Here is a 16,483-nt window from a genome sequence, read left to right on the forward strand (position 1 = left end):
ATGGAGTAAAAAGGGTACTGCTCTACCAGGGTTCTTTTTATTTTTGGATAACAGGACTGCTGTTTACAATGTTTTTTTTGATTTTATTGTGCAACATAATATCAGAATTAAGACATTTTAAGTTCTTAATTTTGAATTGTTTCTTGCTGTTTATCCAAAAAATATGATTGGTTAATTCTGTACACCAAAAATGCCTGGAGTCGTGATTTTATTATTATTATTTATTTATTTTTTATTTGATATGTCCACTAGAGCAGTGGTTCCCAAACTACTGAGATCTATGGACCCTTTCAAAAATCAAAAAAGGTTTATCGATCCCTATATATAACATATGTTATATATATATATATATATATAACATTATATATATATATATATATATATATATAATTATTTTATCTTTCTATTGTGGTTTATTGTGTTTATTTTCTTAATTACGGGTGTTTTCTACTCATAGGTATTATGGTTAATACATTACTGGTCTTTAAGCTAGCCTAAACTCGGTTATCTTAAATGCCCAGGGCCTATTCATTTATTATTTTTCAACTTGTTACGTATTGCTAAAGAAATTGTCATATTAATTATAGATGAAAAACTGTAGCAATACTACTTTATGACAAAATGATAAAATATTAAACATTTTTATACATTTATTGTATTACATCTTTATACATATTTGTATTACATCACATGGTCGTCAATCCCCTACTTCATCGGGGGCTTTGAGCGGATTGACGGTCCATTCGATGTAATGCATTACTTACTTACCCGTTTCTGTTTGTATCTATCACAGCTTTGCTATTTTGTCCGATACTGAATTCTAAGTTTCTTTTAAATTCCCATTTTTGTCCCTTTCCCATTGCTATTAGTTAAATAGGTATTATTTATTATAAATTTATTATGAACCGAATTAATATCCCATAATTTCTACAGCAACTGTGATAGAATACACAAAGCCCAACGGGTGAGTTTTTTAAAAAATTACAATAACTTTACTTACTTGATGTGTATAAGTGGAGGTCGTAGTGTCGAATCAGGAAAGTTTCCCATCCTACTTGATGTGTTTCGGTGGAGGTCGTCGAGTCGAAAAAGGAATGTTTCGCACCCTTAACTTGTTTTATAGATGGCTATTTTTATGGCTTTGTCGCTTTAGCGTTTCCCTGTGTTCCGATGGTGTTTTGGCAGAAGTCCCCGAACTTCAGGCCAAGGTCTATTATGGTGGTTTTGTGGCAGGTTAAATGAATTTATTTAGTTGTGTATTTACAATATTTTTATTTATTTTATGTCTCACCTCGGACAGTGCCGGTACCCGCTTTTCCAAGGCGTAACAGCACTTGTTTGTCCAGAGGCAAAACTATATACATATATACAGCCTCTTACTATGGGAGAGGGGGGGGGTTTAATTTTGGCAATAGGTTGTAGTGCAGTCAGGCGACGAGCCTCGCCTGAGTGCAATAAACCTAGTGTATATATATATGGTTGATCATAGTGTTTTGCAGACCCTTCACCCAGAACTGGTCTACGGACCCCCCCCCCCAGGGATCCTTGGACCTCGGTTTGGAAAATACTGCACTAGAGGATTAAAAGTGATAGTACTATCATGCTGCTGTTTTTGAATGTTTACAATAATATATTTTTAAATAGTTGGATTCTTTATAAGAATTGTCATAATTCTGAGCTAAAAATGGGGAGGCGGATATTATTTTAGAGTGAAATAAATAGTTAAATATTCATTTGAAGTTGATTCCTGAAATTTGTGCATCAGAGGTAAGAAAAAAAGCTATATTAGATTTTGATAACTACATCAATTGCTTCAAGCTGACTGATAGCCAGTAGTTAATATGTATTGCAAGTTTTTATGTATAATTTGGGATATGCATCTCATTTTTATTGCATCCGCAATTTTTTTTTTTTTTTTTTTTTAACTTTTGCCAGCCCTTCAGAAGCAGCAAAAAAGGATCATATCAGGGAAAAGGTTGCTTTGAGTGACTCACTTTCAGAGGCCATTCAGAAAAGAGTTTTGGAAGAGAAAGATTTTCATATGTCAAAAAAGAGATTAAAAAAATTACAACGAAATCCACAGAAAAAGTTTGGAGAAAGAAAAGTTGTATTTGATAAATGTGAATTTTGTCCTAATCCAAAGGTAACAAAAAAATCTCATAAAATTAAATAATGCATAGTAGTTAACAGTTATAAAAATGATAAGGAAGTTATTTACATTTAACAGTAAGGTTTTTAATATGTTCAATATATGATCAATGTTGATTTTAGTATAATAACAGTAGAGCATTTAAAAGTCCTTCCTCCCTCCTTTTCATGTAAATGGTCCATTTTATTTTTAAAAAAAATGAAGAAATCCCTCTCTCTCTCTCTCGCATATTACCACTCCCAGAAATTTGTCTTCAGAGGAAGCTGGAAGTGAGGATCGATTCTTTGTTGAAAAAATAAAAGATGTGCTAGCAAGATAAAAAAAAAAAAAAAAAAAAATGATCTACAAGTGTCTCTTTTATGTATAACACATTTCAAAGTAATCAGTTCACATCATGTATGTAGTCATAGCCTAACCTTGGAAAGGTATGATAGAACTGTTCTGCTTCCTCCTCAGAAATATAGGAAAATAGACAATTGATTTACTTAAATGTAGCCTGGAAATTAAATAACAGCTGTTTCTACTTCCTTTAAAATGAATGTTTACTTAATGTATTTTTTATTTTATTTTCTGAGATTCCCAGTTTTCATAAAACAAAAATGCATGCATATTTTCTTCCTGTTAAACTCTTAATGTACTCATATTTTTTAAATTTATTATTTATTTATTCATTTTTAGTTGGTACTACATAAGTTTTGCTTCTGCCAATACAATATTTTCCTTGACCCAAAATCATTTTCATTATTTTTTTTTAGCTCTCTCAGTCCTTCACACTTGTTAAATTTATTTTATTTATTTTTATTTTTATTTATATATTTAGTGTTCAATAGGTAGATGGAAAAGGGGCTTAGAGGGGGGAACAGCATTCTGTGTATTATCAGAATATATTCAATTTTTTATAAGCTCTTATTTTATATTGGTCATCAATTTACACTATATCAACAAGAGAAAAATGAACAGTGTCAGAATTATTTTTATTTGTGCAGTGAGACAGTCATTTGTTCATTTGTTGTACATGTGTGGAGCACCATATCTGCAATGAATATGTATAAGTACTGTGCCGAGGTATTACAAATTGTATCCAGGTTACTCCAAATTGTAAAATGCCAGCCAATATAGCCCCGACAGTGCATCCGTACTTTGGAGCCTAAGTATACATTTGGTTTTGAGGTCCACCAACCTTTTTTTATAACATACATAAACAATTTAACAAATGTTTTGCCCCCCCCCCAACCTTTCTATGTCACGATCTGGGTGCTTTTTACTGGTACACTAGTTAGAAAGTGACAAAAATAACCTCTTTAGAAGTGAAATTGAAAGAATTAAGTGTTAATATAGTTTAATGCAGATGAATATAAGAAAGGCATTTAAGCACTTACTTAACTTAACTACAGACCCTAGTGATGATGATAATGATTCATGCAAAGTTGTCAGAATTAAAGAATGTGGCCATCAAATTTTGTGAGATTATGAAAGTTGTAGACAGTATGGAGACTGTTTTGGATGTGGGTTTGAGGATAAAACTTTGGATTATGACTTTATCCCAGTGTTGAATAACTGTACATTTCTCTGTTTTTGTTAAGGATTACTGTGAGAAGAAAAACTTCAATCACAAAACTTTTCTCCTGGATAATGCATCCGGACATCCAATCATTGTAGAGGGTCTGTTATTTATGCTGGACTTTTGCAGCCAAATACTATTTCATTATTAATGGCTCAGAGAAAGAGAAAGTGATCACCACATTCAACATTTGCTATCTCTTTTGGTTCCATAAGCCAGTGAACACCAGCATAGGTGAAAACGAAGGAGCAGTACATCATATTATAAATGTTTTGATTTAACCCATGATTTCTAAGAGTATGTCCATGTTCTAAATAGAGTATAATCTCTATCTGTTAAAATGCACTCTTATCTACTCACAAATTTACATGTATAGCTTAACTTTTTTATTTATTTAGGGCTCCAAGTGTGTGTTTGGTTTATGTAAGGCATGTTGTAAAAGTAAAACCACCTCTGAAATATTGGATTGTTTAGGTAAGTTTTCATAATGTGTTTATATTAGCATATTTCTATAATAAGTTAATCTCTTGTTTCTAGGATTTTTATCATGGACTTTTAGTTTTAACATTTTTGAAAGTAATTATTTATATTTTTGCTTTTTCCATACAACTATTCATATCTGAAGAGTATTAAAATTAAAACAAATTTTCAGAATAAGACCCTCAAAACCTTTTGTTCTGAATGGTAAGATATTGACAGAAGGTAGCCTAAATGAAATTCCAAAGCTATTTCTCATTTTCATTAACAAGAGAATGATTCACGTGTACTTACTAATTGAATTTTAAAATATATTAAAATGAATATATAAATGAAATACATACATAAATAATTGAAATATTCTCTTCTCATTATTAAAAAAGAATTACATCTGATAAATTGATAAAAAAGACAATTTTTATTACTTATAATAGTTATGTGAAGCATCATTGATTTTTTAACCCCATTTGTTTAACATGTTCATAATTTTTCATTAGTTATTGAGTGATGCACTTATCTTGCTTAAAGATAAGTGCATCACTCAATACTATTTGGATGTGTGTGGCAGATAAATTTTCTACACATTAAACTTTTGCTTGGAGAAGAGTTTGAATTCAGTAAAATTTGAATGATAAACTAAACATTAGTAAATAAATAGGTAGCAGATTCACAATCTTTTTGCTATATTCCCCACCAATCAATCATGTCTATTCATAAATCGTGAATAGGTATATTCATGATTTATGAGGCACACACACACACACACACACACACACACACACACACACACACACACACACACACACTTAATAACAAGCTTTGACCATCCCCTATTATTGAGGAAATCATTCCAAGTATTTTTTATTAAAAAATCTCTTATGTAGCATTTCTGCAACCAGACCCCTTCTCTACTTATAATGCATCGTGACATTTCAAATGACTCCCATCCCACCTTGTTCCATGTAATAAAATTAAAAATTGCAAACCAAACATTTAGCTGAGCCATTGTTTAATCCCCAACCCCTTTCTGAATCCTAGAGCTACTGCCTTCGTGGCAACAATTGTGTTATTTTGGAGGGGGGGGGGGCATCCTCAATACCAACAATCATCCCTCTTTCAACTCCAGGAGATCACAACATTTTCCTGTTTGTGGTACAATTAACAGTTCATAATTGCTTGTAAATAATGTCAGCCATGGCTCAGCTCCTGTTTTGTTTGTTAGAATAGTTAATTTTGTCCCATTCTTGGGACAGAAGCAAAAATTAAAGAATGAACTTCTGCAAAAAGCATATGGGAGAATCTGCTGCATATAGATCCACTGTATGTAGATATCATAAATGTTTCAAAGATGGGAGAAACAGTACAGAACGTGACTTACTCCAAGATATTCATCAACGTTAATAACTGATGTGATTATTGGTAGTATATGCTATTGTACTTGAAGACAGTCTTGAAAATTATGGGAGTACATTAAGCATTTTGAAAGAACTTAGGAATGATATGTTTGTTCACATTGAGTCCCTTGACTGCTTACACCTGAACAATGGCAGGTTAGAATTGACATATGTGTTTGCCTCAAAAACACCTACTGATATCACAAAATACAATACACTTTCAGAATAACAGCATGCCGTTATTTAGATTTTTTAGATTCAAGGTGCCGTTATTTAGATTTTTCCGTTATCTAGAAAGTTTTATTTTTAATATTTAATGCAGAATAATGAGGCTAAATAAGAAATAGAGAGATTAATAATGAAATTTTATTAACTGCACATAAAAAAACAACCACGTTATATTCGGCCACTAATACATTCCTGCTTGTATCCTGTTCTATTTTCTTTATTATAACAAGTTTAGTCTGCATGGGTAGCACGTCACCATCCTCCCCACACTGGGTGGTAAAGGCCAGGGTTCAAATCCCGTCGATGACGCGAGGAACTTTTATGGGCTTTTTTCACTCCGTGGCAGAGTTAGTCGGTCTCAGGCATAGATAGGTTTTTTCCTCCAGAAAAACAGGAAAATTGACCAGAGAACACACACAATTTACAGACACAATACACACGGGTATATGAATTAACTTTCCGGGTGACCCTAATGTAATAGTTTGGGTTATATCAAGTTTGTCACTAAGCTTTAATGTTGTTCTTTTCTTCTCTGTATGAGGTTTATTAGCTTTAGGAGCCATAGTGCGGGGTTTTTAATTTAAAATAAATGGAAAACAGCAGTTAATCCGTGATATTAATACAGAATTCACTTTCAAAATGGCGAACATAAACAAATACAGTAATCACGTGACTTGCTGTTTTCTTTTTTCGACACTACAAGAAATCTGTGCTGTACAAAGGGTACTAGGAAAGTTTTGCAATATGACGCAACAATGAATCACAGGACGCTGCGTGTTGCTGCATGTTGAGACATGTTCATACGTGCATAGTAGCCGCCGCGCCAAGTCGATGGGCTCAGTTATTCATTAGTAGTGAGAGTGTAAAGTGCTTGCGATGGCATCGTGGTCACGAAATGAGATAAGGACAGTTTTGCGGTATAATTTCGTGCGTGGTTTAACCATAGCCGAGTGCTTAGAAGAAATGACTCTTGCACTAGATGATGATTGTCCACATCGTACAACGATATTCAGGTGGTATAGAGAATTCCAAAGGGGAAATTTCACTCTGGAGGATTCTGAGAGGCCGGGAAGGCCACGAATGTCAGTTACGGAGGAAAACGTTACTGCTGTGAGGAAAATGCTTGACGAAAACAGGCGAGTGACCTACCAACAGATAGAGGATACTTTGGGCCTAAATGCACCAGCAATTCGTTCGATTCTGCAAGATCATTTGCACGTGAAGAAACTTTGTTCTCTCTGGGTGCCGCATCAACTGACTGAAGAGCAGATGACACGACGTGTGACTTGGTGCCGGGAGATGTTAAAAAAGTTTGATAAGGGACAATCTCGGTATGTGAACAACATCGTGACAGGTAACGAGACTTGGCTGTACTATTACGATCTGCCGACCAAGGCTCAAAACAAAGTTTGGGTCTTTGATGACGACGACACACCCGTAATTGTCAGAAAATCCCGATCTGTAAAGAAGAAAATGATAGCTGTATTTTTCAAATCGAGTGGAATTGTGGAACGTGTCGTTTTGGACACGCAGAAGACAGTCACAGCTAAGTGGTATACTGAACAATGCCTGCCTAAAGTCATTGGATCTATGAAGAACCTGCGGCCAAAGTCAAGGATGGACACCTGGTACCTCCATCACGATAATGCTCCAGCTTAGTGCGCCAAAGCCTGCACCGAATATTTGACCACGACAGGACTGAAACTTATCGAGCACCCTCCCTACAGTCCAGACCTTGCTCCCTGCAACTTTGCACTGTTCCCGCATGTGAAAATGAAGCTAAAAGGGAGGCGGTTTTCCAGTGATGAGGACCTTCTACGGGCTTGGGACAACGAGTGTGCTTTACTCCCTAGTGAAACTTGGCAGAACTGGTTTAAAGATTGGTTTCGGAGGATGGAGAGGTGTATTGAATGTAGAGGAAATTACTTTGAAAAAATTAAATAAACAAAGCTGTATTGCAAAACTTTCCTAGTACCCTTTGTACTTAAAACATCCAATCTCAACGTGCCGTTAGCTTGAATGTTCCGTTATTTGGGGGTGACATTATTTTGACAGTTTACTATAATAAAGGTATGACCACCTTTTTTGATATGAATGGCATTATTTACACTTATACTGTGGAAGAAATGTTGTATACTGTGTCTGGACATTATTATGGTTGAAGGTTCTAGAGAAATTGAAACAAAGTGGGTCAGAAGACCTGATTTGAAAACTTCTGCATTACAACAATGTGAGGCGCCTCCGTAGCCAGGTAGGAAGGAGCAGCAGTGCGTAGCACATGTTTCTTGATTAGACCGGGGTTCGAGCCCGTCACCACCAAATACGGAGGATGCGGAAAGGTCAGGGAATGACCACCGCATATCCCGGAGCAATATGGCCTTAGTTGCTAATGCTCCTGAAAACCAAAATAACAACATAACATAACAACAATGTGAAAGTGTACATAGCCTCAGTTGTTGTGGAACTATTATGAGTCAAGCATCAAAAATTCTTTGCTCTCTCTAGATCTTGCCCCTTGTGACTTTCTTTTTTTCTGTTTAAGTTTAGGATGAATTAGGGTATCTTAAATCACCTTTCAAACAATGGTTTTTCTGAAGTACAGTGGACCCCCACTTTACGATGGGTTCACTATACGATCAAATCACTTTATGATGGATTCTCCGTAATAAAATACATTTTGCTATATGTAGTAAGTGCGGGATGTTGTCATCATGTTTATGAATTGAATTTTAATTCTATGTTAATTAATTAATTCTGTTAAACAGAGTTTAAAAAATAGGAATGAAGAGAAGATTCTGAAAATTTATTTTTGTTTTTTACATGATTTCAGTGAAGGGGAAACACATTTCACCATAATAAGATAAAAACCCGCAGAATTCCAGTATCGGTATTATCGCAAATGCAATAAGATCGGGTTTAGTAACTGTTTATAATAGATTGCACTAACAAAAAAAATAAACTGGAAAGAACAAATTGTTTTTATTGTTTTATGGTCGTGAAACATGCTTTAGAAAAATATCACAAATGCATTCAAAATTCATTCTTATAACAAAACATAGCAATAAACGGTGAAAGTGTAGTGCATTTTAATGATTTGAGCGGCTGATTTTACTAACCAGTGATCACTGGTGCCTGCTTATTTCGTAGGCGCCTCCGTAGCCAGGTGGGAAGGAGCAGCAGTGCATAGCACACGCTTCTTGATTAAACCGGGGTTCGAGCCCGTCACCACCAAATACGGAGGATGCGGAAAGGTCAGGGAATGACCACCGCATATCCCGGAGCAATATGGCCTTAGTTGCTAATGCTCCTAAAAACCAAACAACAAACAAGCTTATTTCGTTCTACAATGGCTTACGATCATCTCTGACCGGACCACGTGGTCCTTTGTCTCAGCCAATAGCAGCATTTGTAAACATGTTGGGCATGTGTTTTGTTTTTGTATCCTTTAGTTCAAGTGATTTTTTTTTTTTGTGCTTACTTTCCATAAATTTACTGTATTGAATTCTTGAACATACAACATTACATAATATGGCCCCCTAAAGAGCAAAGTAAGAAGAAAATTTCAATTAAAATTAAACAAGAAATAGTGATAAAACATGATGATGGTGCCAAAATTAGTTCATTGGTGCATGAATATGGTTTTTCACAATCAACCATTTCTACCATAGTGAAACAAAAAGAAAACCTTAAAAAAGTAAGTGATGCATCTAACACAGTCCAAAAAGGCAGAGAACTGATTGTAGAAATGGAAAGGCTTTTGTTGCTGTGGATAAAAGAAAAACAAATGAAGGGTGATACAGTTCCTGGACGATACATTTGTGAACGTGCAAAGCAGAATTTTGTGGACTTAAAGACCTAAACACCTTCAGCTAGTGATATGCGATATGGGGACTTTAAAGCCAGCAAAGGTTGGTTTGAAATACAGATGAAACGGGCCTCTTTTGGAAAAGGATGCCTAGGTGAACATACATCACAAAAGAAGAGGCCTCATTGCCTGGTCATAAGCCTATGAAGGGTAGGCTTACTCTGCTATTAAGGTCCAATGCCTGTGGTGATTTTAAACTTAAGCCAATGTTTGTTTGCCACTCAGAAACTCCCGGAGTTTTAAACAGCAAAAGGTCATCAAAAGCACGTTGGGTGTCTTTTGGCGGTGTAACAAGAAGGCCTGGGTGACAAGACACCTCTTCAATGAATGAGTATTTGAAGTGTTTTGTCCTTCAGTCAAAGGTTACTTAGAAAAAAACAAACTTCCTTTAAAGGCACTGTTAATTTTGGATAATGCTCCAGGTCATGATCCCCAATTTGCCTGATCTCTGGAGGAGCAATTTAACTTCATTACTGTCATATTTCTCCCACCCAACACCACCCCTCTGCTTCAGCCGATGGATCAGCAAGTGATTGCCAACTTAAATAAAATTTACACAAAGAAGATGCTTGTGAAGTGCTTTGAAAAGACTTCAGGAGACAGAGCCATCACCTTAAAGGAATTCTGGTAGACCAGGTTTAACATCTTAGACTGTATACAAATGATTGACGGTTCTTGGAATGAAGTTTCAGCTCGGTGCCTCAATGCAGCCTGGAAGAACTTATGGCCTTCAGTCATCCATGATTTTGAAGGATTTGAAGCTGAAGGTGTTCTAGAGCAGGAAATTATCACTCTTGGTGTGAGTCCTTGGCTCTAGAGATTGATGTGGTGGATGTGGAGGAGTTAATTGCGGACCATGGAAGGGAGTTGACAACAGAGGAGCTCCAGGAATTAAGAGCAGATGGGCGAGCATGACAGTGGAGATGAGGAACATGAGGAGGATGACTGTGTAGCAGCAACTCAAGAAATTAAAGACATGTTTGCTATGTGGGATATTGTGAAGAGGACAATAAGAAAAAACCCAGATATTGAAACCACTGAATTGATGACCTGCAAATTTGAAGATCAGGTGTTACGTTATTTCAAGAATCTTCAGAGAAAGCACCAAAAGCAAATCATCTTGGACAGTTTTTATACCATAAGTAGCAAGAGGCAGCGATCGGAAAGAACACAAGATCCTGAAGGTTGTCCTGGTATTTTGATGGTAAAAGATTCTCTTCCGGCTCCATCACCACCCCACCATTGACACAGCTTTTCCAATGTAAGTTAAATGAAAATTACGATTTTTTGTTGTTTTTTTTTAATGTTTATAATTATCATTTTAAACATTGCGGGGTGGGGGGGATAAGTAAAAAACGTGTGGCACCATTAGCATTTTTTATCTTTTTTTTAATTTGTATCATGCCCTACTGTTTATTCCGGTGTATAAGATGCACCACAATTTTAGGGAAAGCTATTTTTAGATAAAAGGTGCATGGTATACACTGGAAAATACGGTATTCAGTATTCTATATAAAACTATTACAATTTCTATTATAAAAATCACCTTTTACAGGGATAAATAGCTTAGTTATATAGCAAAAATTTCAACTTCTGAGGACTTTGAATGAATTATCAAAAAACCGTGTTATTGGGTTTACATTATGATATTTTCACATGGTTACGATGGTATCTCTGGGACGAATTAATATTGTAAAGCGGGGGTTCACTGTATTTAGAAAATGGTTGGAGAGATGGGACAAATAGTCTCAAACTCGGGTCTCAAGGCCCCATTTTAGGAAGGATGTAGAGCTGCTGGAACAGGTACAGAGAAGGGCAATGAGATTGGTGAGGAGAACAAAGGGGTGCTCTTTCCTGGAGCCTTGGAGACGAGGCACCTGTGAGGTGATCTGATTGAGGTGTTTAAGGCTTTGAATGGATTGAGCAAACTCAGTGCTGATGGGATTGTTCTTCTTGCTCAGACTATGCACATGAAGAGACATAAATTCAAATTGAGGAAGGATGGTTGCAGAATATGATGCAAAAGTTTGCCTTCAGCCAATGGGTGGTTGATTGCTGGAACAACCTTCCATCTGTTGTTGTGGAAGTGAACACCTTTTTGTTTTGGTGGTTGCTTACACACTTTATTCAAACCTTTGGTGGTTTGAATAAATTCAAGAAAGAACTAGACAAACTATTGTGTGGGATGGATAGGTGAAATGGAATTATTATTTTGGCCGATGCTGTATAAACTTGCTTTTTTGTATCATTTGCGACTACTAATATGATACTAATACTAAATGTATTGAAGTAGATGGGGATTATATCAAAAAAGGAATAACCATCATAGTTATGTGCTTATGACCTAAATTATATTAAATTTGATGCAAAGGTAATGTTTCTGGACCCTTTCCAGATTCTCTCATCGACCAGTACATGAGCTGATAATGGCTTCTCACTCCTTTGGCTGTCAAACTAAGACTATTGCATGAGAGTTAAAGAGCAAGGAGCTGATAACAACAGCTGATAACAGCTCCTTACTCTTTAATGTATTTATTTGACAAATATCTGGCAAAGATCCTGAAACTTCACCTTTGTATCAAATTTAGTGTAAATCAGGCCATAAGCACTTAATAAACTAATTTTGAATTATTCATATAGTATAAGAGTGTTTCTTAATGTAATTAATCTGTGGATGATCACCATATATCGTCATTCCCAAATTACTTTAATGTGTCTGCTTTTTTTTGATCACCTCTCATAGGAATGTTTAACACACACACACCAGTGTAATACCATCTATAACCTTAAAAATCAGCCTTTCTATCTATTAAGGACGCATATCAAAAATCTGTTTTTTTATGTGATTCTTGGATTTATTGTAATTAATTTATATAATCATATAACTTTATATAATAATTGTTATTTTTTAGTGATTTAATCAATTTGTATATGAAGTTTGCAGTTGTCTTAATTACTACTGACCTTGTCATTTCATGTAATAATGTTTTTTATTGTGTGTGATTCTTGGCTTTGTTTTTGCTGTAACATTTGAAAGGAAACAATACTATTAAGGCTTTCGTATTGTGTTTACATTAGAAGTATTGGCTGTTTAATATACAGTGGAACTTGGTTATAACGAGCACGGAAATAACGAGATCACGGCTGTAACGAACAAAAAGCCATAATGATTTTAATTTATGCATATTCCCATACAATCGCTCACTGTTATAACGAGCACACTACATGGATATACTGAACAAATTTTGGTAACTGCAAACATTCTTAATCGCTCGGGTAGTCGGAAAAACCCAATTATTGGAATAGATGAAAATGAAAGGGCCACTTAGCTTTATGGCCACCTGCGTCGAATTAGCAGCCAGTTTATGACCTCCAGGGACGGGGGCTATACAATAGAGTGCATTGGCATTCTGCTTGTCGCATTATCCTATTTACAGATTGTCTTGTATTCACTGAACCATAATTTTATTTCAGGACTTCTAAGAACTTTGTATGCAGGTCACTTTATTGGTTTAAAGTAAAATCAGTTAGAAACTAACCCTTCCTTTGGAAACATGTCTTTTTCGCGAATCGAGAGAAAGTGTCTCGATTCGCAAAAAAGTCAAAATTATTCGTGAGTTAGAATGTGGCGCAAAAAATGTTGAAGTGTGTGAAAAGTTTTCTTTGTTCTCTTCAAGTGTATCAACATTGTGGAAGAATAAAGATGTTTATATATCAGCACTGGAAAAGAACATAAATGAAAAAAAAATAATTTTTAGAAAGTGCAAGGTTACAAACATTGAGGAAAGCATTTCTTCAATGGTCACCACACAAAGAAGTGCTGGATTTTCAATAGACAGTCTGATCTTGAAGGCTCAAGCAAAAAAATTTGCTAAACAACTTGGATGTGATGATTTTGTGTGTAACAACGGTTGGCTGGATCGATTTAAAAACCAGCATAGCATCGTTTATGCAAAAACTAGTGGAGAATCTCGATCTGCAGATCCAATAATGGCAAATGAAAGGATTGACCGTGTTTGGGCAGAAATCAGGAAAGATTTCAATGACGAAGACATCTACAGCAGTTGTGCTACTGCAATAGAATCTAGAAAGCTTGGGCAGATGGGCTGAGAAGAGGCAACTGAAGTTTAACATTGACAAATGCAAAGTACTGCATATGGGTAGAAGTAACCCCAGAGGAATGTACCAACTGTGTGGTACTACACTTAGGGTGGTAGAAAATGAAAAAAAACCTGGAACCGATTGTGCAGTTAGATATGAAGTTTTCTGAGCAATACAGACAGGCTGCCAGAGTAGGTCATGGGGTATCGTCAATGATATACAGGAATTTTGCTAGCAGGGAAAAAGAGGTGATTATCCTTTTGTATAAGGCAATGGTCAGGCCACACCTTGAGTACGGTTACAGTTCTGGAGGCCTCATTTTAGGAGGGATGTAGAGTTGCTTGAGCGTGCACAGAGAAGGACAACAAGATTGGTGAGGGAAACGAAGGGGTTCTCTTGCCAAGAAAGGCTTAAATTCTGCAAATTGCAGCATCTGGAGACTAGGCACCTACGAGGTGATCTGATTGAGGTGTATGAGGCTTTGAATGGGTTGAGCAAGCTCAGATTACGAACCTGAGGGGGCATAAATTCAGAATGAGAAAAGACAGTTGTAGAATAGATGTGTGGAATTGAAATTTGCCTGTAGCCAGTGGGTAGATAATTGCTGGAACAGACTTCCATCTGTTGTTGTGGAAGTTGATAACTTAAACAAATTTGAGGAGGAACTGGACAAACTTTTAGAGGTAATGGTTGTGTGAAATTGTGTTTTTTTTACTGATGCTACATCACATGCCTCTACTACTGCTACAGCGCCGATGAAACAGGACTTTTTTATAATTTGTCACCTGACAATACATTTAAATTCAAAGGGAGAAAATGTGTTGGTGGAAAAAATTCAAAGGCTCTCTTGATGGTGCTCGTATGCACAAATATGACAGGAACTAATAAAATTGTCCAACATTAAGCTAGTGTTTCTGCCTCCCAATACAACATCAATTTTACAACCAATGGACATAGGTGTAATCAAGAGTTTGAAAGGATTTTATAAAAGATTTCTAGTTCTACCTCTGATTAGTCAAAGAGAACAGAAACTTACCCAGTCTATATCGATATTGGATGCTCTAAATTTATTGAATGGTGCGTAGAACAACATTACTTTGACAAGAAATTGAAATTAAATTCAAATGAAATTTCAATTGTAGGTGAAGAAGATGGAAACGAAGAAAACAACTTACCAGTATCCAAATGGTTGCTACGTAAAAACATTGTAGGTTTTAATACAGATAACATTGATGAATTTGTACAAGTCGATGACAACTTATTAACTAGTGGTCTTCCTACAGAGAGTGACATTGTATATGCTGTGCTCAACAAAGATGATATGGTGACAAGTGAATCAAAATCAGTGCTGACAATCTCACAAGCTGAAGGTGCAATAGATCCATTTGTCAATTTTTTTGAAGGAACTGAGGCAAGTAATGAGACTTTTAACACATTGAGTGTTTTAAGGGGAAACTTAAGAAATATCAAAGTGAAATCTTTAAAACAAGCATCAATTTTAAGATTAATAAATAAAGACTAATTGAAATAGTGTTTATTATTAAATAGTATTGTTTTTAATTACAGAGAAATAAATTGTGTTTAATATTAAGTGTATTGTAGGTATATACTTATTATTTTTTTCTCTCTAATATTTCTTTTGTTTTTTTGACTATCTTTTTATCAAGTTATTGAGAATTTTAAAAAAAATAGGAGGTAGATTTAACTCATCACTGATATAGCAAGTAATGGTTATAATGAGGAAATTTTGTCGGTCCCTTGATGTTCGTTATAACCAAGTTCAATTGTATATTATTATGTTTCCTTAACTTCCAATTTAAGTAGCATTGTATATTTCTCGAATATTTTATTTCAAAGGTTTTCAGTGCCCATTGCAGCTATTGAACTCAGTTATTGACTGAACCTTTGTGTGTTGTTTACTGTCTTTTTTAAAGAAAGTTAATTAAAATGGATAAAATTTTGTTGTTTTACAGGACATAAGTTGTTCATTCTGACCAAGAGGATACAGTTGCAAGAGAAATCAGTCTCAGAAAATCATGTACTTAAATCATCTTTTGAAGGTTCAGCTGACATGATTTGTGCTGATACCCAGAAAGAAAACTGTAAGATAGTAACCAATATTATTAGTGAAGATCTACAAGTTAATCCTGACAGCTCTTTGGAAGCTTCAAATAAGTACACATTGGAACAAATATCCTTATGATGACTGCATGTAATTAGTAGCACTGGGCCCACATAGTGTGCATTTGAATGGTGCAATATGAGCATTCTATGTTATACAGAAGTTGTACAGAAATATTTTCTTAACACTTTTCTTAAAAAAGAAGAGCATTTTTAAAAAGAATATTTTTAACAAAGTGAAAACAAAAAGCAGTTTTACTGTAAAAATTCCGGATAAGTATGTTTCTTCTCCTCACCCTTATATACTTAAATAACATTCTCAAAAAGTTTTAAATAATAATCATTCTATTTTGGAAAAGTGATTTCTTTATGCCTTAATAAAAGAAACTTTTTCGAGTGTGAACATGTGCAAGGCAGTACGTAAGTACTTTAGTAGTAGTAGTAGTACCACCTTCAAGTAGTTCGTGATTCTAAATTCTAAGAAATTGAGTTGAAAACTACATTTCCAAATTTATAAATTACTGCTAGTTTTGCATTATGCCTTGGTCTGCTTGTCATATAAAATGGCAGTGAATATGATATGTAGC

At 35.2% G+C, this 16,483-nt stretch overlaps 1 protein-coding gene across 1 annotated transcript in view; it reads left to right on the forward strand.

The window, feature by feature from the left end:
- Positions 1-16,064, forward strand: part of Dus1 (Dihydrouridine synthase 1) — a 60,223-nt gene extending 44,159 nt beyond the window's left edge. Inside the window, exons 9-11 of the mRNA XM_090375018.1 lie at positions 1,936-2,143; positions 4,109-4,184; positions 15,749-16,064. Of these exons, the coding sequence (XP_090231144.1) occupies positions 1,936-2,143; positions 4,109-4,184; positions 15,749-15,978 (514 nt within the window). The 3' untranslated portion in view covers positions 15,979-16,064. The remainder of the gene's footprint in view (positions 1-1,935; positions 2,144-4,108; positions 4,185-15,748) is intronic.
- The last annotated feature ends 419 nt before the right edge of the window (positions 16,065-16,483 follow it).

The sequence above is a fragment of the Mastigoproctus giganteus genome, chromosome 6 (genome assembly GCF_048544385.1).
Source record: "Mastigoproctus giganteus isolate SK-2022 chromosome 6, ASM4854438v1, whole genome shotgun sequence".
NCBI lineage: Eukaryota > Metazoa > Arthropoda > Arachnida > Uropygi > Thelyphonidae > Mastigoproctus > Mastigoproctus giganteus.